The 24589-nt window shown below is 33.9% G+C and overlaps 1 protein-coding gene across 2 annotated transcripts in view; it reads left to right on the forward strand.

Moving 5' to 3' along the window:
- The window catches only part of LOC108691672 (polypyrimidine tract-binding protein 1), a 381205-nt gene that overhangs the window by 249561 nt on the left and 107055 nt on the right, over positions 1–24589 (forward strand). For both annotated transcript variants that reach the window (XM_018199534.1, XM_018199535.1), the window contains exon 4: positions 21804–21953. In XM_018199534.1, coding sequence (XP_018055023.1) covers positions 21804–21953 — 150 coding nt within the window. The remainder of the gene's footprint in view (positions 1–21803; positions 21954–24589) is intronic.

Raw genomic sequence — 24589 nt, forward strand, 5'->3', positions numbered from 1 at the left:
TATGCATTTATATAGTGAGTTTATCCGACGCGTGCCTCGACAACGCGTGCCTTGGATCGAGTTCCCGAACTTACAACGCACGTCCCGATAAGCCCCTCTAGGCTGTCGGAACTTACTCTTATGTTTGAACTTGTTCTACATGCTGGAGATTCTAGAGCAAATAGAGCTCTGCCGCGATATTAATCGTAGAAGAGGGATTTAGACGTAATCAGACTTCGAGAGGTTTCGAGCGTCGCTTCATAAAGGATTGATATTAATGATGATATTAATGATGATATGATTTTTTATGCTGAGTCTAGTACAGAATTCTACATAACTGGTAGCATAAAAATTAATACAATGAAAAGAAATTTGTCGCACATACGCGGAATAGATATATAAATGATAATGATAAGAAGATATATAGAATTGGAACGCATCAATAGTACGGAATGAATGAATAACTTCATTATTAAGTGATAATTTATTTTTTTGTTTGCATATAATTTTTAAATATATAGGTGACTGCAGGATTTCGTGTATAGTTATCTTATTCTGAAAAAAGCCTATGAAAAGTATTGTCTAAAGTCTTAAAGTTTATTGTTTTTTACATTTTTCATTAATCTGCTTGGTTTATGATGGTTTTGATTTTTTACATATTTTTTATTATTGAGTCTTACTTATTCATTTGATTTCTTTTACAATTTTGTATTTCATGAAATAGGTAGGTAAATAATATACATTTAATTCTATACGTAGATACTATTAAAAAAATATAACTATAAAAATGTAACTTTTAGAATATTCTGAGCATCTGCCTACTTAAACGTTTATCGAGATCAACTGACGTCATAATAATTAAGTCGATCCCTAACGCGTCGACAAGCTCAAGCTAAGTCGATGTTGTTACTGCGTCATTAAAGTTTATGTTTGCAAAGACCGTAACATGACCTTAATATTTTGAACGATCGCGCTACACAAAGGTTGGACAACAATTAAGTACAATGAAAATGATAATGTAATTAAAACACTCGTGCGAGACACTAGACTAATAATATCGAAATAATTTTAATTTATGGTATTAATTCATATTGAGTTACAGAGTTCACAGTGCAATTCTCGATGCAATTTGCTGATCACAGTGATATTTAGTGCAGCTTTATTTGCACGATTTAGATGATGTTTGTTCGAAATCGTAATTGTTTTTGATTGATATCTGCAGTATTCCATTAAGGATACTAAACGAACGCATGGTGATAATTGATTGAACTAGTTTGTACGCAGCCAATGTTTTATTGATGTCATCACAGTTTCAAACTAGCGTCAGCCACGGTGTTATAGAAGCCCCCTGTTACCAACAATCTATTTACTTCGATCAATCGTCGGACTAAGTTCGCGCACCTCAGTTTCACTAATCGTTCGCGTGTCTCTTAACGGAGCGGATTAGGTCTTTGTCGTCGCAAATGGGCACGTAATCGATTCGGAACGATGGTCAGAAACGCGACAAAGCCGCCTCGTTCTCGTGTGACGGTGACTCATTTTGAAAAGAAAGAGGAACACGATTAATCACTTTGTCGTGTACAAACTGGCCAAGTTGGCGTATCCAAATATTCATTGTATAGTCCTGCGCACATGCCAACGGTGGACATGAAGGGGTAAACGTGCGCACGAAGGGTGAACGGTTCATCAATAACCAACTCGTCTCCCACCGCCCGTCCCTCGAGCCTCTCTTCCCTGTGAAAGCAATGAAAATGTAGAAGTCCCCCATCACGATATTCTATCAATTTATTAACCGATTCTATCTACTTTTCTCTTCCTACCCCTTGCGTCGATATTAATCGCGAGACTCGACTGCGATCATGGCGAGTTTACGGAGTGATTCTTATTGACAGGTTCTTTACGGCGAATTGCGTGTTGAATGCATATTCATGGGAAGTTAAAGCTTTCTTGCCGGTTGAAAGTTTGAAACGAATAGCACGATTCACTCCCGGTGAATTTAGTGATTTCATCCTGTTCAATCTCAGAACTTGATCGTATTTCTCGCGAGGATTCTTAAACTCGTCGGTATAATTATCATGAAACTATCATCTGCTGTGCAAAATTAGCTCGCGTAATATGTAGATTCATCCAAGCCCGCGTATTATCCGTTCAAGATTGCGGTACCGCGGGAAAATGCATTGAAATCTCGATCAATTATTCGCGAAACTTTGATTTGGTTTAAGACGGCGCTCTGCGATTAGGGCATTTATGCTTCTCGCTCGATCGATCATAATCGGGACTATCTCGCGAAATTGATTTCCTGTTAAACTTTAATCCGATCGCTGACGATCGCAACGATCAGATTTGATAATGTCCATGTTTAAATTCGTCCTATCCGATTCGTGCATCATTTATCGCCTCGCTAAGTACAGACGAGGGGTTAGAAAGACAAAGAAGAAAGGACAGGTACATATTCTCGTGTCGTAACAGGCGACAAATCGATTTCTCCACAATTCGATTACTTGCATGATCTGGGACGCGAAACCATCACGATGCATTTTGCATTTGCACATGCAATAATATCGTCCATCAAATCGATTGATCATATTCCGATTTTAATGTCCATTTTATTATTGCTCATCGCTTCTCTCATGTTCCTTTCGCAAGATGAAAAAATTTGTAACATTTGCCTGCTCTATCAATATTTAATATTTATTATTATCGCGTAGCTCACTATTGTGTAGCTGTACTGAGAAAAATCTGGTAATAATAATAGTAAAGCCATATACATTAAGATCAATTTTTCATTATCTGATTAACTTGCACAGTTTACACTTAATTTTTATAATTTGATGAATAAAAATTGTTTTTCTAGCTATGATTAATTATTAAACTAATGGTTTTGTGATAATTATAAAAGTTACTCGCTACAATTTAACGATTAACCCTTGCTAAAAAAAATATAATTTGTTACTATTAGATGTTGAGCTTAATCGAAAGTTAACCAGAAAATAAAAATCCCTAAAACTATACTTATTTTTTTAATTATTACTAAATGGTTGATTATTATTATTATGTTTTGTAATACTTTAAATATTACGTCAATACGGTAAAAAAATACTTTGCTTTTATCAGACTTTTTTCAGTACATCAGTGAGTGCATGACAAAAAATGTTATATCCAATCAGTAAAATTCAAAAATCTATTGTTAGAAAAACAATTTGTTTTCTATCGTTAATTTACAGTATTTGCTGTTATTTCTACGTTTAATATATGTTTGAAGATCATACGTAAAAATTTTATTTCACTGCAAAATAGTGAAAATTTCTATGATTATTTTGATGCTTTACGAAGATGTGGTTACGGTTAGAAATTTTTCTTTGCAAAAATCAGTATACACACAAAATCAGTATAATTGGTACCGTTTTGAAAGCTTGCTGAACCGTTCTCGAAAATCTGTCGCTAGCAACACGTTTCTATCGGTGATCGAGCGTGTCGAATTGACAAAAGAAAAGGAATAACGAGTGAATTCTTTCTTGAGAGTAAAGGAAAAGATAGTCAAGTTAGCCGAAAAGGAAAGAAAAGAATGAGAAGAGAAAGAGAAACCGAGTGGTGAGATTGCAGATTGTCAAGAGGACGTTCAACAGAGGGTTGGATCTCCCTAGGACGGCCAGGGAGGGATGGTGTTAGATCCGGGTGGATGGAGAGATGGCGACGTAATGCATATTGACGTTTTGCCGATAATTCCCGTGGCGTCCCGGCGCTAGGCGTCGAACGAGGAAACCCTGAGCCACAAGAACGTTTTGTGCGCCAAGTCTATGGATAGAATGCGTTTCCGGGATGAGGAAACGAGAGTGGGAAAATCGGGTCTGGTCGGATGGTCAGAGGAGCAAGATGTTCCAGATAACGGATACTGCTTCTCGATCGAAGAGGGTTCAACGAACTCTCTCTTATCTCTCTTTACCTCTTTCTTTTTTTCTTAATTCTTCTATTTGCAGCGTGAGGCAAACTAATTCTTGCAATTTACTTTAATTTTTCACATGTCTGCTACTCACAATATTATCTTTTGTTTCCTTTTTTTTATTTTTATAATTTGTATATTTTTTATTGTTACTTTTTTGTTGTATCACTTCTGTTACTTTATATTTTTTGTTCCTTTGCTTTTAGTTTTTATTTTTTTTCTCGAGCTTCTTCAGAAAAGACGACTTTAGAATATTAATAAATTCCATAGTCCATTTATATATCTACATCTCCGCAATTCTCATTTTTTCATTTTGTCATTATTTTTATCATTTTTTAAGGTAATCGATTATCACAGCCATTAAATAGCTTTGTAAGTCAATCGAGAGATTTGTATTTTTGTCGGTATATATGAATGACGCAAATTGTCGAAGAGCCGATCGAGATTTTATACTCCGGTTATTTTTATTACATGAATAATGCTCGATACGCGCTTGTTCATGCGTTCGATACGGACGATATACTCTGCTATTTTTTATAGACACATGTGTTTGTTTAACATTTAACAAAATACGTCCGACGCGTATTCATAAACACCGATGGGTCGCGACCGACCGCGTTGATCACCATCATGCCTGCTTGTTTTCACGTTTCAATGCATGCGATTTTACCGCGACACTCGGACCGTGACAAATTTTTTTCTCTAACCACTTTGACGTTCGACGCGAACCGGGGAAAAATTTCTAACGCTTGCGAGCGATATTATTTTTTTTTTCTGCCTGCCTGACTATCGAGTTACCGCTCTCGCGTTGCAATTGTCGAAAACGCGAGAGCAATTTTACACTCCTGGACGCTGTCCGGCGTGCACAAATTATTCCCCGAATGCAACAACTTCGTATCGTGTAATCAAGCGAAAACGGATTACTGCGCTATTTTCAGTTCGGTCAATATTATCGATTGTGTTTACATAAAAAAACTGATACGTGAATCCACTCGAATATTCAAATTAAAATACACATAAAGTTTGTGCAATTACCATATGATTTAACATAGACATTACGATTTTATTAATTATTTGAAATTTAATTCGCTCAAACCATCCAATATTTTTTGCTATTCAATAATTACAAAGTAATTGGTTCTCAATTCGTTGGGGAAATTTATTACTAAAAATTAATGTGGTAATCGCATGGGATGTATTATATCGATAAAACGGGTTAAATAAACGACAAAAAAAAAGAATTTGCTGGTATGCTGGAGAAATGGATTTGACACGTGACTGCGGCAGAAAAAGAAATTAAAATTAATATCCATCGTTTTTATTAAATGCGCAGAGGTTCCCGTATTTGTAAAACTCACCCGACCATATTTACCCGATCGGCTCCTCGATCGTTTCGCGAAAACAACCCCTTCCGTATAGCCCTCGGCATATGAAATTCGATCGAATTAATTAATCCGCGGTGGCAGCCGCCGTTACACTACATATTCGCGCGCTTTTACACGACAGGTTCGCAGTTAATTCCACGAGAGAGTTTGTCACAGAGAGAGAGAGAGAGAGAGAGACAGAGAGAGAGGGGGGGGGAGGAGCGAGGGAAAATGAGAGAAAGACAGAAAGAGAAGGAGATTGCTGGTTAAGGGTTGAAAGGAGGATTGCGGAAAGCCAGGCACAGCGAAAAAACGTGATGTAGGAAAAAAAAGGAACAAGTCCTATCGAAATCGATACCGTGCCGCGGCTCGCCTTCGTCAGAGTCAAACCCGCACGATGATTGGCGATCGGTGGGTGCTATCAGTTGCGCTGGGCTGTTACGAGGGCAGGGACCGTATGAGATTGCGGGACGGGGAAAAGGGGGATGGAAAACGATCGTTTGTACAACTGTACGCGGGACCAGGTGGCGGTTGCCCGCGGCATGGCGGGTCCGTGCCAAGCCAAACAGAAAATAACTCATTATTGGCGTTAATTAATATCGAGAACGGGCGCCCGCACGTTCGCAACGTCACGCGTCTACCCCTTCCCCCGCACTTTAACCCTTCCGCTTCAACCCCTCCGGATACATTCCTCATCGCTCCCTTTCACTCTTTTTCGTCTCGTTATGTTTTTCCAGCCGTACCTTTTCATCGCGTTGTTATCTCGCTTCGCCCTCTCGTCCGATTTCTCTCGTTTCTCTTCTCTTTTCCTTCTTTTTTTATCAACACCGTCGTGTGATTGGGTTTGAGCCAACCAGTCGCTCCTTTTCTTTCTGCCCATTTTTTTTTTAGAGGAAGGCGGACAACCAATTAATTGAACCGAAGATTTTTTTTTCGTCACTCTTTTGAAAGTTTGTCAATAATATCAATGATCGATTGTCGCTCCTGACTATTCTCCGATTCTCGTAGTCTGTGCGTTTTTCTGGGTCGCCTGGAAAATGAATTTAGTTCTCACGCCTGGAGCTCAATTCCAGTGCTAATTAATCTATTCGATAGCGGGAAAAAGCGAATTGATTGCTGATTCTGACGATTTAAATTATGCACATTGAAATAAATTTTCGACTGCCCGCTTTCATGCGAGAAAGAGAGAGAGAGAGAGAGAGAGAGAGAGAGAGAGAGAGAGAGAGAGAGAGAGAGAGAGAGAATTCTCAGAATTCTCACACCGCATATTAAATTGGGAGAACGGAAATAAAAATTCTTGTTTCGTATTTAACATTAAATATAATTCTACTTTTCTTGATTCTCGTTTATATTATATATTATCTTATATTCCATAAAAATGATGAATAACTTTTTTCAACGGTTATTTTCAGAAAGCTATTTTCAGAAATAAGTTTATCAGAATAAAATTTTGCATAATATTTATTTCGTTTGCATAAAGTAGAAAATATGACTATGTATTCGACTCCAACTCGATGAACAGAAAATTTTACTAGCAGACAAGTTGCATGTCACTGCCATATAAAGTATCATATATTTATTACAAAAATCTATAAATGATCTATGACAATGATACACAACCTGCGACTGCATGCGGCCTGTGAATTTTTCACGATCCGCCAGTTTATAGCCGAAAATATAAAATTTCAAAACAAAATTCACACAAGTGTAAACAATGTGTAAAAATATATTAAAAGACATACAATAAATGTCTTTCTATTTTTGATTTGGTTCTCTTCAGTATAAGACTGACAAGTTAATAAATTAAGTACTAACTGTTATGATAAAATTATTTCTTATTTCACATATTATAAAATATATATTTGCTTTTATGCAAACAAAATAAGCATGCTGTCCGAAAGATTTTATCTATTTCCAAAAAAAAAATCTTTCTAAAATAAAAAAAATGAATCTCAAAAAACTTGCGCATCACTAATCTATAACACAATGTAACTAGAAAAAAATCTATAGACGCAGGTGAGCAGTAATTGATGTCCATTTCGCTAATAGAAAAACACTTCCGGCACACAAAGAAATATTTATAAGTATTTTACAAGAAGTTATTCGATTACGAGTTTGCCAAAGAATTCACGATTAAAATTTGATGGCGAGGCGCGTTCGATAGAAGAGCAGGTCGTCATAAAAGATTCGTCCCCGAAATCTATGTAGAGATGCATGAAAGCTCGACAACCCGGTAACGCGAATACACTCCATTGTGAGAGGCTGATGGAAGAGAGGAGGAGTTCCTTTCTGCATCACCCTCGAATGCACTTGGATGCATCTGTTGCGACGCTTATCTCGGAGCTCCGCAGACGCTTCCGGGTGACTTCCGAGAAAGGGAGACCCGGATTTTCCTACGGGGTGGAAACGGGATTTGGAGATGGGGGTTCAGACACCGCGTAGGAAGATCCGTAAGTTCTGTACCGGTTGTCGTGAGCGCCTACTTGGATTTCTAATGGAGATGCGACTACCGCCTGTTGCATCCTTCGTCGTGGCACGTGCCATCAAGTCTAAGTATATTCGTGCCATTAGACGCGAATTCGGAGAACTGAGAAACGCAGAGATATCGATGAAATGATTTGGCGTAATTAATAATTCTCTCTATAGAGAAGGAATGATTTTGTTGAAGTATCTAAAAATTTAGATACAGGTTTGAACATATTATCTTGTTAGACCAAATTAAAATACAGGAAACTCAAGCAGGCGAAAATATTGAAAAGTTTTTACTTCTAACAACAGTCCTACATAGTTAATTTAACAAAATTATTTTCACATTTTTGTATCTAGCTAAATTTTTAGATACTATAAAATCGTTTTTTCCGCGTGTATGCCATGCTTTTGTGAAATTGGCGAGTATAGGCAATTGAATCTATTGTTATTATTGTTGGAATACGTGTGCATTGTGCGAAACAAACAGAGGGTTAGATTTAGAAAATATGCATATTAATACATAATATTCACATTCAAACGTATGGCATATTATACCAATTCAACGACGCATTTTGACATTATTAATCATCGATTGAGAATTCTAATTACACCAAATTAAAACAAATTTTGGTGCTAATACAAATGGGAGAGTACCTTTACAAGGTATCGGAATTTGCGAAATCTAGTGAGCACAATCGCACCCCCTCGCCCCTCTTCCTTCATCATTTGCATGAAATAGAATTTTTAATGCGGCCTTGCAGCTTTAAAACTTCATTTTCGTTTCAAATTGAATGAACACAACTTCGGCTCGGGACAAGCTACAAACAAATTCTATCTATCAGTCTGAACCTGATGAAAAATTTTAATGTGATTAATATCTTTTTTACCGTTCATTCCTATCATTGTTACTGAATTATTAAAATCACCCGCAAGAATCAACAAAAAAAGTATGCATGGTTTCAAAGTTTTACATATTATTCGTTACACAGACTAAAAAAAAAATTTTATTTATTTAAAATTATGATAATTATAATGGGTAATTTTGTGATTTTATTAAAAATTTATATTTATACATGTAAATAAAATTGCAATTCACGAACATTTTTTCTTATACTGTAAAAAAAGATATGTAATGTGTAAAAATTACACATTATTTGTAGTGGAAATATATAAAATGTGCGTTTTAAAAATGAGAGTATAACTTTTATTTCTAATTTGATTATGTAAATATATCTTTATAAACTGAAATATATGATTTTATAATAATCATATATTTTATAGTTTTTTATACAATAAATATACAAAATTTGAAAATATAATATACAAAATATACAAATTTTTATAATATTACAATAGTAATCATACTAATAATCATATTATATTTGCATTTTTACGTTCACATATATTGATAACATAGTTTAAGAAAAATTCATTAATAAGTTAACAATACTTAAATATTTTTATAAAACTTAATTGCATTTGTAAATTTATTTTTACAAATTACTTTTTAGTTACTATTTTAGTTACCACGAAGAAGAATAACTTTATTTATATTTTATGATTTTATTTTACGTGTATAAAAGTACTTTAATAGTAGTTTCCAGAATTATCCACTATGATTATTTTAATTCTACATGTAATATTTTAAAGTATATATATATATATATATATATAGATGATACATTCGCGCACATCGATGATTCGAAAACGTATAATGGAGAAGTTTATATGTTAAAGAAATGGAGAAAAAAAACACGAATTTATCGAGGCGTCATCTTTAGTAAAATAAATATTCAATAGCAGTTTCGGAGTGCAGCTCTACCGTGTATTATACATTTTTTGGGGGGTTTACGTTCAAATTGCGTCTACGTAGATTTGCGTAACAATCACGTGACGTACGCGAGGTGCACCGAGTCGCGGCGGAGTCGGCCGAGCGGCGACGCGAGATCGACCGGGCGATGCCGCAACACGTTGTTTCGTGTGCACGTTCGCGCGCGACGGACGCCGCTTGCGTCGCGTCGCGTCGTCGTCGTCGTCGGCGTCGGCGGCGGCCGCGATAGTGCGGCTATGTTTCGATTCGTTAATAAGAATCTCGCGGTTGGGAGTGCGGAAATGGCGGCAATGGATCGCATCGGTGTCGGCGTCGGCATCGGCGTCGTCGGGCAGCCGGTACCGCTCGACATCTACCGCGAGTCTCACCACCTGCTGGCGCTCGGCGGATCCGTAGGCATGCGCGGCAGCATCAAACACGAAACGTGGGGCAGGGGAGGCTCGCATTTGAGGATGCGCATGGATTTCCTCGACGTAAGTATACCACCTTACCTCGCGCCGTGTTACGAAATATCTCGCTGCTCCGCAACCCCCGTCCTTTCTTTCGCGCGAACGCTCGGAGCAATATGGCGTCGGTTATCAATAATACAAGCATGACGATCACGTGGGGCTAAGATTGATTTGAATCCCCTTTGCGTCAAGAGCTTTCAGTGCTGGGACAAGTCTTTTGTCCTTTCTTATCAATATGTGACTTTAATCTCGTTTACTTATCCTTTAACTTTTTCTGATTCTTAAAATTAGGAAGATAAAAAAAAATAAGTTTGAACTTTAACAATGAGATTAATTCGCCGGTTTATTTTAGATTCTGATTATGAACCTCTTTATCAAAAATGTGAAACAATTCGATTTTTTTTGTATTATATAGCAAATTTGGAATTTATTCTTATCGATATATATTTAGTATTTATTTTTTAATGTTATTTTGATTTTTTGAAATTAATCAGTGCCTCTTAACTTTTAAATAGAACAGCATTATACGCATCTTAAAAATCTCTCTTTTGAAAAAGAAAAATAAAAGGTATTGCCCAGAATTATTTTTATATTTTTTTATTTTATTTTTTATTTTATACATTGTTAAGTATCAAAGTAGTAATAATCACTGAAATCCCTTCATTTTGCTATTTTTAACTTCCATGTGTCAAAGTATAAATAAAATATAATAAACTATTTGTATGATTAGTTTTAACGTAAACAACGGCCATATTAACATATGCTCTTAGTAAATAATAAATTAAATTTGAATCGAATTTAATACATTTTCTGTAATTATATTGTTCCACTACATTGTTTTGATTAAATTAACGACATATTGAGTAGGAGTAGTGGCACGTATAGAAATAACTTAAATTGGCTATAATTTGGTATTATAAATTTAACAGTGTAAAGGCATAAATAATGTAAATTTAACTTTATATATAAAGCAAAGTGGTTCAACCATGGTACAATTCTGAACAAAATATGACTTGAATCCAATTCTCAAAGTTCAAGTTTAATTTTATTTTGTTTAGTATCCTTCCGTTATCCTCCACATAGATGAGAGAATTACTGAACGAAAATCGGATTCAAATTTTATTTTACTCAAAATTGTATCATGTTCAAATTGTACCATTTTACCTTATTATTAAAAAATACAAATATACGTGATAAAAGATAAAGTATAAAAGATAAAGTTTGTCTGAGCTATTCTATGCATCTTATCTATCTACTTAAAGGTTAATTAATGTAAAGGTTAATTAACTTAAAGGTTAATTAACATTCAATGAGTCTTACAATTCTAGCCTCAGGTAATTATATTACAGAATTTGGAATTTCAGTTCCAGAGGGTTAAAGTTAATCTATATTAGTAGAAATAGAGATATTCATTTGCCGAGATGCTTCGCGAAGTGAATAAGTAGAGGAGCTCGACGTGACTTTTGCATCTTCCCTCACGAAAATGTTTATTTGTCGGAGCTTTGAAACTTAGACGCGAAATTGTGTTTCTTTCTCACTATACATTTGATTCACGAAAATAGTTCGTGTTTTTCGACAGTACTTTTCGCGCTTTGCCTCGAGTACTATTTCCATTGCCGCAAATATTGTAAACTACATTTATTCATAAAGAACGAGACTACGAAATGACATTGTCCCACATTCGATGAAAATGGCATGAGATCCGCATATGACGAAGAAATATTCCGTAAAAATTTTCTCACGAAATATTTCGTGACGAAATATCGTCATATATGCATCTCTGTATTTACGATGTATTTCTATTTCTGTGACAATTGGAATTGTACATTGCAAGAGAAAAGTGTTTAGTATTTATAGCTATAACTATGGTAAAATAATTATTATATTTATAATTCTATTTTAAAAAAAATATATATATATATATTTATCGGAAATAACTATAAATTATGGTAATTGCAATCATTTTTTCTCTCAGTGTATTGTGTGTCGGAGAAGAATAAACTTACTGAAAAAAAAGATTGGTTTCTGCAACAATTTAGATAGTAAAATATGGCATAGCATTTTTATATGGTTGCAGCAATCAGTTTTTAATTGTAGCAGCAAATTTTTAATTGCGTTAGCCTATCGAAATCATATACTGACATTGCGAATAGGCTAATGCAACTAAAAATTTGCTACTACAATCAAAAACTGATTGCTGCAGCCATATAAAAATGCTATGCCATATTTTACTATCTAAATTATTGCAGCAACCAATCTTTTCTTTCAGTGTATATGTAAAAGAAAACCAGTTGGTCAGAAGGTTGCTCTGAATTCTAAGATTGCTCCCAATCCAAAGTGTCCCGGTCCCCTCTTATCAATTACGATTGAACGAGGCCGAAGGTTTGATGCGGCTCGCTGCGCAACATTTATCTTCGTGCAAGAAGGCAAGAGAAACAGCGAAAAGCCATGGCGCTTTTCTCCAGGCTTTTTCCTTCATTTTGGAAAGTGGCACAGAGCGAGCAAATGAGGCGAGTGCAACCAACTGCCCATTACAGGATCGAAATCTTGTTTTTCCCTATGGTTCCCTCTTTACATTTACGCTTTATGTGACCGTTCTTTAATTTCGAATGCATTCACGATGTGATCCTTCGATGACTAATATCTCATTTAACTGTGCTTTTCAGTATTGATACGTAATCATTTTTATATCGAGTACACTGTTAGATATCAAAAAAACAATGGTAACTTAATTCTTTGAATTAAATAATATTTTATTATTTTAACTTCTTATATTATTATGTGCGTCAAAATATAAATAATCCATTTCTATAGTTAATTTTAATGTAAACAACATTTATATTTATTATGCACTTAGGGAATAATAAACTAAATTTGAGTCATATTTCATACATTTTCTTCGTAAATTGTTTAACTCTATCATTTCAGTTAAATTTATGACGTGTTGAATAGAAGAAGTAGTAATCTATAGAAATGATTAAAAATAATATAAATTATAAACATATAATTTGACATTATAAATTTAAATTTCTGGATCTCATAGCATCGAACACGAGCTCTTCGTGAAAGAAGAAAATAAAAAGTTTTTACAATAACGTGAATCTAGATACAGTGAACGCTAAAGTCACGTTATCCTTTTTTTACATAGTTGTTAAGAAGAAGATAACTTCATTTTAGTGTTCGTTCATCGTATTTGGAACGGTATTGCAAAAATTTCCTAATATCACGCGTATCGTCTGTCTTTATTTTACTCTGCAGCGGAATTCTTGATTTTATCGCCGTAAATTCTCGGATCGCTTTATCGAAAGCAATTTGTATTATAGCCTATGGCGAATAATTCTGACTTAATGCGCCATTTATCTTACATGCTTAGAGCGTTCACGAATTATTAATGCAAGGCGCCACGTAAACACAATGAACTCGGCGGTTACGACATTTGACTGTAGTAAGTAACCTTGAGACAGAAGCGCAAAGCTTAGCATGATTGATCTTATGTGCAGCTATGTAAACCGCAAGTTGTGTTATACTTGCGAAACATAAACGTAAATTCTCGGTATTGCACGCGTACTTCTTAATCGCGGAGAAAAATAAGCATATGAATATGAATCACTTCGCGAGATATGTTGAAATTGCCGCGATACTTTACGATATTTTAAATATTTATGTTTAATTATGTTTTAATTCAATGTAGTATACGGAAGAAATAATTTTACTACAGTATCTAAAAATTTAAATACGAATCTGAAAATATAATATTATTGGACTATCAAAGAATAATTAATCTCTCAATTCTTTGAAGTGGAATGTTACTCTAAAGAGCAGAAAATTGAGCTAGTCTTGAAAAGGGGTCAATTTTTAATCTTTAAGAGTAAGATTTCGCTCTTCAGAGTGTGATTTACTCTAAAAATTTTAGTGACTATACACTGGGAAAAAAGTCTGGTTATATTAACTAGAATTCTCTCTGATTGAAAATGGACAAATTAAAATTTTTCTGTGTGTGATTAAATCTTTTAAAATAATAGTATTATTTGAAAAAACCAGAATTCTAATTGATATGATCAAAATCTTTTGATTTATTCACTTTCAACTAGAAATTTTTCTTAATGTAGGAAACTCAAGCGTAATAAGTAATGCTGCAATTGTAGCAATTAATTTGAGCGTTGTACGTAATTACTTTGATAATTCAACAAAATTTATTTAATAAAATTTATTAAATAACTTTTACGATTATAAAATAGTTTCCATTTTTTATAATAAATTCTGTAAGACAATTCAAACATTTCTATATGGATCATGGTCTGTACAAAAATACGCAAAATGAAAATACGATTATTTTACACCGTTGGAAAAATTCTCACGTTACGAGAGAATATATTTATCGCAACGTGAGATTTTTTTTTCGTTGTATTTGTAATACAATAACAGATCGCAATGTACTTATTTACTTTTCTCTCTCTCTCTCTCTCTCTCTCTCTGTACCGTACATATTTTTTTCTAGATAACTAATACCTATCTTTTATGTATAAATGAAATAATTTAATTCTTTGGATTTTGAATTTTATTTTTTATTTTTTGTAATACTATGATACTTTGATATAATAGATATATTTCTTCTAAATCCGCGATAGTTGAAAATGAAAAAAGGATTATTTAGGGGAAAGATTGATGATGATTCACCGCCAGTTATGTCAAAATATACGAATTGTCGATTCATTGATGTATCTATTCGTTATTTCCTGTAACGATCGCTTTTGATGATCGACATGACTATGTAACAGGCAGCATCCGCTACGGATGGCTGCTCTCATTTACAGATAAAAGCCGGTAGCATTCGCTTAACGGTAGCGGTGCCGTAAAGATTATTGACGTGTTAACTTCGCTTTTACACGCTTTACCTTTGACATAGAACGCATAGGGAACGAGAATTACGATCACGTGTTTATCGCTCGCATAAGATTTCCTAACGGTACTTCATCAGACGTAACGTATATTTATGTATGCAATTCCTTGTAATACATATACAACAAATCTAGTTATTTCTGCTTTACAGTCTTTTAAATCTGCGGCTCGTGTAAAGTATTTTATTGGAAAATACACGTATAAAAAAACACGGATGTATTCGCATTTTTTGTTATTAAGCTATTATGGCAAATCGCGATGATGTAATGTGCTCGCGTCTGAATAATTCATGCCTTCGAATTTTACAATGGGAGTTGAATTTAGTATTCAAATAACTCGGACGTATAAGATAATAATGCGCAATACTGTTATTAATATCATTAAAATTTGAGATATTTCTGAGAGAATTATTTTGTATTACAGCCCTTAAAAAAATTAATCGCCCTTCTTTTTCCCTCTTTTTTTGTCGAAATTGCCATTGGAAATTTTTATCAATCGCTTGTGTGGCGTGTATGATGACATGTAACATCAGAAAATATATGACTCCGTGTCAAACAAGAATGCACGCTATCGCGACCATGCAGCGGCGCATTTGTCAATAAATCAGATCGCAGGGTCATGTTCGACGTACTTTTGGTAGCGCCCGCCGTTGTGACGCACGAGGCTCTCACGTGGCCTATTTCCTACGAACGATTTTCCACGAATTACCTCTATTATGCTCAATTATCGGCTCCGATGAGACTTATGTCTTCGGACGGAACAAGGAATAGAAAGGAATTTTGCAGCGAATCTCGATTTACTCTCTATGGAGAAAAAACAAGACTAAATCTAAAAACATAAAATCTGTTAAAATATTTATTGCATTATATTAAAATCTTCCTTTAGCGAACTTTCGTACGAATAATGCATGACCCATATACATTGGCAAATGAACCAATTTTAACTTTTCATCATAAAAATAATTTTCATAATTTAACCTTCCACCTGCAATTGGAGTCTTTAAAGGGTACCGTTGATATTTTGAATATGAATTTTAGTGAATAAATTTAAATTTGTAAAAAAATAAATAAAATACTATTCTATGATGGTAAAAACTTGTTGTTGTCAAAGCTTTGACAAGTACATCAGAATTTTTTCACCTTTTTATATAATCCGGAACAATAAAAAAATTGCTCTGTTTTTCGAAGGTCTCTATTATCGGCAGAAGAGTTAAATTTTCATGTTAACAGCGGAGGGTTAAAATACTTATATTAAAGCCAATCTTCTTTCAGGATCTTTAGCGAACTTTCGCATGAATAACGCATGACTCTGCATTGATCAATGAATGTTTTTAACTTTTCGTCGTAAAAATGATTTTTATAATTTAATTATTTCTCCTTGCCAAAATTTAGAGGAGGGCGGAGGGAAAGAGGAGCAAGCATTCCTTACTCTTCTTGTACGCTTCTTATACGCTCATGTTGAAAAAGAACATGTGCGATTGTTATTGAAAACTCCTCCAGTGGAGAACTTGTGCTTGGCACTAACGGTTCGATTATTAAAACTTTTTCGAATATAATGGATTGTATACTTTTAATGTTTAACCTTTATTGCCACAAATGCCTTACAATAAATTTGCGCCTTTTATCATAAGTGGTCATATATGCCTCGTAACACTCATAAACGCTTCAGTTGACAGAACAATATACTGAAAAATAGCAATAATACAACTAAACTTAATTTGAATACTATAACAATTGTATTAAATTACTAGTGACTTGAGATAATGTTTTTGAAACATAATCGATCAAGTAAGTCGAAGGAGTTGAGAGTATTGGCGTCTCCCCCTATTGTATGATCAAAGTGGAACACTGAAAACTCGTCGTCCGCACTTGAAGAACGAAAGGAATGGTGGTGGTAGTGATTCTCGAAGCCATTTTCGACGGTGAATGAACGTCACTTGAAACAAACCTTGTTTGGGTGACGGCCGTATTTCTCCGCGGCGTGATTTCCGCGTACGTCGAAGAAACACCGAGCAATTAAGGCCCTTCTTCTGGATTCGACAGCCACTCACGTCGTATTCTCGACGTTTCCGGAACGCTCGCGGAATTCTTCGCGTCGCTGTCGCACCTCCTCCAAACATTTTCGCATTTAGGGTCGATTCTTCCGACGTGCGGTTAACGCTTGTTTCTCAACTCACTGCACGTTCTTTCTATTACGTCTGCTGTAACCACCGTACGTCTGTTGTTACAACTGGTGATTATGACGTAGGAAACAAAAGAGCATTTAGAGCCTTGCTACTAGTTGCTCTGTTATTCCCTTTTGTTTCCTCGTTTAACAGAGAAACCTTTAGGAAGGATCGATCGGGAAAATCAAGGAGTTATTGCTTCGCGTAGAGTCAAGAACGTACAAGAGATTGTTTTCTTGCATACTAAGACAAGGCTTCTAATCAACAGATTTCCAATTTCTGTAATTGATTTTTTTATATGTATATTGAATGTTGTACATAAAATTTACAAAGTACCAATATTAATCACTAACAATTAATATGTGAAATAACATCGATTTCATTTCCTCCTTTTCATCTCCTTTTATATTTTTATATAGTCTTTATTGTACCTTTTATTGCTTTTATTTGTAGATATAACAACGAATAAAGAGAAAATAAAGAAAATGAATTTCAATTTTTAATTATTAAAATTTTTTGTGATGCAGTTTTAAAATATAATTTTGGTGTAATGTTTGTAGACGAATAAAATTATGTTCTAAAGTATATTTTTTCTTATATTCATTCTTTTTGTGTAAGCAACTAAAAATGACAATTTTTTCGTTATAGCAAATGAGCGATGTACTAATTCTTTTTATATTCTTTTTCATCTTTTTGTATTTTTAAAGATTTGCAATCAAAAATTAAATTATGGTCAGTCTGTTACGACTTTAGACCTGTTGAGCTAGAAATACTTTTCATAATGAACTGTCGTCGGCTATCCTTGTCATGGGAGCCGTCTTATTACGTCGGTATCGCGATACGGCACAGCAACTCGCTTATAATCCGATTTCATTGTTGTGTTGTCGCTGTCGTCGTCGTCATCGTCACAGCAGTTCGTACAAGCGTGATTAAAGCGCGACGTCGTGACTGCAAAAAGGACTCCAGTGAAATTGAGGAGAACGTAAAGAGACATTGACAAGAGTTGATTTTTAATTCATTCGCGAGTAGTCAAATTCTGCCGGTCATAATTTGAATCCCTTTTATACTTGTTAATGCCGATCCTGATGTTTATCAGATAGAAGATAAACCATTTAATTCTCACTGGATTTCTCTATTAAGTTCGGATAACTTGCTCTACATAAGTTGAAAATAAGTATAAATTGAAAAAAATTGTTTAATTGAATGTACATTACAAATTATGATAGACATAACAATATTAACATAGATAATATACTAGGTAATATAATAGGTAATATACTATTTATTTTATTATTTGTTATTTATTAATAAGAGATTGGTCTGTTATTTGCTTTTAATATATATTCTATACTTGTTGAAATAGTTTTTCAATGTTTGATTTGAATAATTATCAGTGAAATGTTGTACTATTCTTTCAGTAGAACATTTTTCAATTGCTTATATAATTGGAGAATGAAATTTTCTTTTCACTCAATTTTCTAATTGAATTATAATGAAATGTTGACTAATGAAATGTTGTGATATTCTTTTAGTAGAATATCTTTCAACTATTTATATAAATTATATTTTTATTACTCCAAAATTATTCTTTATTCTTCAAAACCAATATCTTTCCTATCTCAGACAATCGCCTTTATTTGTATGTAGTTTTGAAGAGCAGAGTGAAAAACAGATTTTCTCCTTCAATATCTTTTTGAGCAATTATAAGATATTCTACTAGAAGATTACACTGTAGTAGTTGATACACTATTCACATATGACTATTTCCACCAAGAATGATGGAATAATAAAGACAAATATTGAGGATAGACCCCAATTCTATTTATTAATTAAATACTAGTAGATAAAATATTTTGTAGATGCTTACATTATTTTGTTTACCCCAATATTTTATCTGATATCCGAATCATCGATCGTTTCTAAATAATGCTTGGTCTACCATATTCTTTGTCTGCGGTATATGATATAATGTGATTATACGCGGTTCCATTTATAAAATTGGTTCGGTTTATCAGATGAATATATTATATAATTTAAAAATTCCACTTATTATATATTCCATTTCATTGCCGTGGGATATTTATATTTCCCCTGTACATACAAATTCGTTTGCGCGATTAATTGATCAACTGATTAATTAAATCAATTATCCGCTAATAACTCGTAATCCACAAATTATTTTTAATTATCTATCTCTTGTCCTATTCTACATTATATCGATTGATTCAAATAAAAATATCCTTCACTCGTTCGAGCTCCAAGACGTGAAAGAGGGATGGAGGGACGGGGCGAGCTGGGAGGGGGAGGGGGAGGGGAGATTAAGGATGGAACGCCTCTAAAATATCCATCTTCCTTAACCCGGTAAGAAGCGCATTTTCCGATCAGTTAAGCCCGACTAAACCTCAGCGACGTTTCTAAGAGAGCCTCGGAACGGGTTAGGAAAAGTGGTAAGGAAAAAAAAGACTAGGAAAACGGCGGCAAAGTCGAGAGAGGAGGATGGATTTCGGTGGGTTCTTTCCGAAGCGAGAACGGAGGAAGCGCTCTCGAAGTTCGACTAGATAGAACCGTGATTGAAAACACCGCCCCCGGCGGCACAAGCTTAAGTAAGTGTACACACATACACAAGGGTGTATATGCGTGCATATCTTGCGCGTTCTTTGACTTCCCGCTACTGCATATGGAATAATGTAAGTGGCCGAGAATTCTATAAGTTCTTCTCTATTTCACGGGCTCCAGATGAAATTTTCGCCGGACTGCATCCGTCTTTTTCTACTAGAATCATGCGAGCTTGATTCTTCGCGTCTCGCGTACACTGTTAAATCTATGGAGCAAATTTAACTTAACGTGAGTCGCCATTGCTTCTACTTAATCTTATTGTTATTTTATACTAAAACAATGGTTATATTTGACACTATATAGTGTCAACTTGACAATATAATGTCACGATATAGTGTCAAATTTAATTATCGTTTTGATAAAAAATAATGATGTATTTAGTAGGAGCAGTGGCGACTAACACTAGATTAAATTTGATTCTATAGATTTAACAGTGATAAGAAAAGAAGTGATAAGAATCGGTCTCATCCTTTCTTCCGGTGATTTTAAAGACTGAAAAATTGACATTTCTTAAATGTCAAATTTATAGTAATTATGCAGACGATACTGTTATTCATAATGTCAAATTATTATAGCTATACAATTTGAGTTATTTTTCTCATTTCTATAGGGCGCCACTTCTCTTATAATATATCGTTAATTTGATTAAAAGGATGGCGTTAAAAAATTTAATTCAAGAAAATGTTTATTAAATTAAATTTGATTCAATGTAATCTATTATTCATTAAGTACATATTTTAATATGAACGATTTGAAACTAACACAAATGGATTGATTTATATTTTGACACACATGGAAATTAAAAATAATAAAATTATTTAAAATTATTTAACTCAAAAGCGTTACTATTGCTCCTTTGATTAATGTTTGCTTAATGCTCTAGCAGACATCTAGATATTTTGTTAGCGATAGTTTTATCTTTATAGATAATCTTTGCCTGTATTCCTTGACAAACGATTTTTATTAAGCGTTGGCTAATCGTCTTGAAGATAAAAGATTTGTTAAATTTCTTTGTGTTATAATTCGACATTTATCCTTTAAAAGTTTGGAAACACTGTTTTCTTTTTAATTAAATAATTAAAATATCGCTATTTCCAAAACGCCATAATATGAGAACTTGGCCTTGACTATCTGTTTCAACTACAACGACACACTCGGTAAAATTCTTTAAATAAAATATTTTATATATTTTTTATTGAAAGTATAATATAATTAGATCATTCAACACACTATTATTCTAGAATAGCTTATTCAATACTTTCATTTGTACAATATTCTAATTATACTTTTAAGGAAATATTTTATTTAAAGAATTTTACCGTGAACCAAGTGAACGTGCTATATATTATTGTATTATCAAAAAATAAATTTTCTTTGAATGAAATGTAATTATTATCATTATTATTATTTGTTTATTAATTACAGTCTGACATTATAAAGAGATCGATTTTTTATTTTTTATAATGTGACTAAAAGTATTTAGTAATTAACTTTACAAATTAATAAGCAAGATGTCTCGAATTTGTATGGCAGATTAAATAACTTGTATGGCAAATTAATAATAAAGAAATAGACATAATTAATAAATCAAAAATGTAATGAACTTTCAGATACTAATAATTTCAAGTAATTATTGTAACATATTATTTCATAGCAATTAAAGCTTTATATAGTTGATTTTTTTACTATATGTTTTTTTACAAGTTTATAAATTACTTCCAAACTTTTGAAGGAGTAATATACTTAAAAATATAATACTTAAAAAGTTAAGATAATTAATTCATAATTATAATTGTAGAACGATATGCGAATATTATGTCCTTTACGAAACGAACTGTTTAATTATCTTAAAACATATACATGAGAGCTTAATTATATTTAGACAATTAACCTTGTTGTAGTCTTGGAAAGACAGTAATGAGATTATTTTCTTAGGTATTACATGATCCCAACATTTTTTCTTATTTATGAGATCATTTATATCTTTTTTCCTTTCTGGGCTATATTTATAGTGACGTAGACATTAAGTTCTCAGCTCATTCTTTTTAGCTTTATTCGACGACTCACCAGGGATCCATTCTTTTTGTTTCAGGTTAAGCTCGACAAGAGTCACAGCGGCAAACCTTCCAGAGTCATTCATATCAGGAACATACCTAACGAGGTGACAGAGGCAGAGATCATTCATCTAGGTCTGCCGTTTGGCCGTGTTACCAATGTACTTGTTCTCAAGGGCAAGAATCAGGTAAGTCCAGATTAATTACAAATCTCTTACTGTTTTTTTTTTTATTTCAAATGTTGTTTCCAAAGATGCATAAAAGGTAATTACAAATCGTCTACTTCGTATTGATATCAGCACAAACTAAAAATAATAGTAAAAAATTAACATCGATGCATAAAAGAAAAAATTGAGTGGAAGAATATCCCATTTACTCGGGCTGCCTCATCGCGATATCTTTCAGCGCTGCAAACGGCACCATCGTTCCATATAACGGCGCCGTTTGCACGTGCTCCGCGACATTGTATTCTTGCCAGACTGAAGATGAGAGTGCTGCAACGCGTTCGAGAGGGAGAAAGAAGGATAGTAGGTGAGTTTGTGCCGCATGAATGACACGTTTCGACGACCGTGACGCGCATGGATGGCCGTGCAATAGCGGAGACAATCGAATTGCCGATACGCAGTCGAATCTAGTCGAGTCGAGTCGATTCGAGTCGAGTCGAGTTGACGATCGTCTCGTTTAAGCATTATTATCCATTATTACCCGCGCCGCATTCCTCCCCGCGTCGCTCTCAAAGGCGACCGCGTGCTCTCAACCCATAGAAGCGCAACCCCTCGACGTATCGTCATCCTCGTCAATTCTGATCTGTTTAACAACTCGTTTCCCCTCCCCTTTCTATCGACGCTCGTTCGTGACGCTACACGCATCGCAAAGCTATTATTTCGTACGATGAGAGAGCCGGTTTATCGAGTTCCAGTGTCGGTTTATCGAGCAGCTTGTCTCGCTCTTGTGTTATCTGCTGTAGATGTTGTGCTTAAATACATTCCCTTACTTCGGTGGTAAGAGAGTTGAAGGTATCTTTTACTTTCGGTCGTTTTTTGTTTCCGTTAATTCACAAAGTCTTACGTATCTCTGACATTTATATTGGATTGGAACAAAAGTTAGTAGCGCTACTTCATTTTTTTTTGACATTTAATAGAACATTTTAACTTTAACTCTGTTTTTTTAATAGCAGTATGATAACTTTTAACGGAATTGCGAGCAATCAAGTCAAAATGCTCCAGTTATTTTGCAATAACTCAGTAACAAAAAAATCTCAGGAACATCTTTAAAAAATTTTGTAAAGAAAACTTTAAGCTTTTATCTTACAAAGTCACAAATTTTCGCAAGTTCTTTTTTAGGTACACGACAGATCACAAAGTGAGAAGAAAATTTCCCATTTTGTCCATCTAGCTCGTAATTTTCTGTATGTAAAAATTAACTCACAGAAACTCAAAAAAACTTTTCGAAGATGGAGTTTTTAAAAACTTTAAAATCTTTATAAATTTAAATTTCGTTTATTTTTAGAGTTACAACTGCTTAAATTTTAAAATTTTTAATGCTACGATCTTTCCAAATCATTGTATTATTTAATATTTAATTTGTTAAGTGAATTTAAAATTCATAAAATGAATCAAAATTAAGAAAAATGCAACATAAATGAATGAAGAGAATCATATTCAGTCAAAGCGGATTTTAGTGCTTAATAATAGTTTCGAATTGGTAAGACGCTTATACAGAATGAGAGAGATCAGAATTCGAATCCCTGCTGAGGTGATATCTTTCACAATAAATTCTTTACGGTATTTTAAATATCACTAATATCAATAATATTAAATTGTTTATCAATTTAATTGTGATATTACATACTCTAATAGTTTTAGTCTAGGACTGTTTTAAAACTGACAAGTAATTGGCACGCAATTTATTTAAACTGGAAATTATAAAAATTACACATAAATATTAAATATCAAGACCTACCTTAATATGGTCCTCTTCATCCATCTACTTGATTTTTATTTTTATTTCTATTTTTTTTTTAATAAATGTTTATTTTTTTTAAATATAAATATTGTTAAAAGTTTGCATTCGCATATATAGAGGAATCCTTCATTAACGGGAAAATAAATTATCTATTGCGTTTTAGTAGCTGTAATTGGGTTGATATAAATTTTAATGCTTTCCCTTCACTGCGCGTTACGGTTGGATCAAAACCGACGGAATGGCAAATTCGGAGCAATTTCGTGGCGTAACTATCGCAGTGGCGCGATCGAGTTTTACGAACGATACTAACCATCCGCGATCTCTCCCGGAGTACGCTCAATTACGCACAAACGAAATTACGTTTACGCGAGCGCGCGCGAGTGTCGTTCCAGCCTGCGTGATCAAAATATCAATTCGTTTTGGCGATATTAATTCCCTGCCCGCACGTGCGACAATACTCACTAGAAGGTTAACGTTCGCTTCATAAAGTTCTGCGAGTTTTGCGACGTGCGGCAACACGAGGGCGTATTAAAGTAATGATGCTCGTCCATTTCTTAACGCATCGCGACTTTGCGTTCGCATACGATGCAATCGCTGTAAGTATCTCTCAGGTACACTCAGATGCTCTATATCTCTTATTTGTATGTTTACGATTCAATTTTATATCAATGAATACGTTTATATAGCTATACGAATATTAGTAATCAATTTAATGGAATAATAATATTGTTTATATATTACTAAGAAATAATTCGCGGTACATTATAGGTTTTTATACTCCGTTACTTATAGATTATATAATATTATATGTATAATCTAATGTAAAATGTTTTGATTAATTTTATTATAAATATATATA

Source organism: Atta colombica, unplaced genomic scaffold (genome assembly GCF_001594045.1).
Source record: "Atta colombica isolate Treedump-2 unplaced genomic scaffold, Acol1.0 scaffold49, whole genome shotgun sequence".
Classification (NCBI taxonomy): Eukaryota; Metazoa; Arthropoda; class Insecta; order Hymenoptera; family Formicidae; genus Atta; species Atta colombica.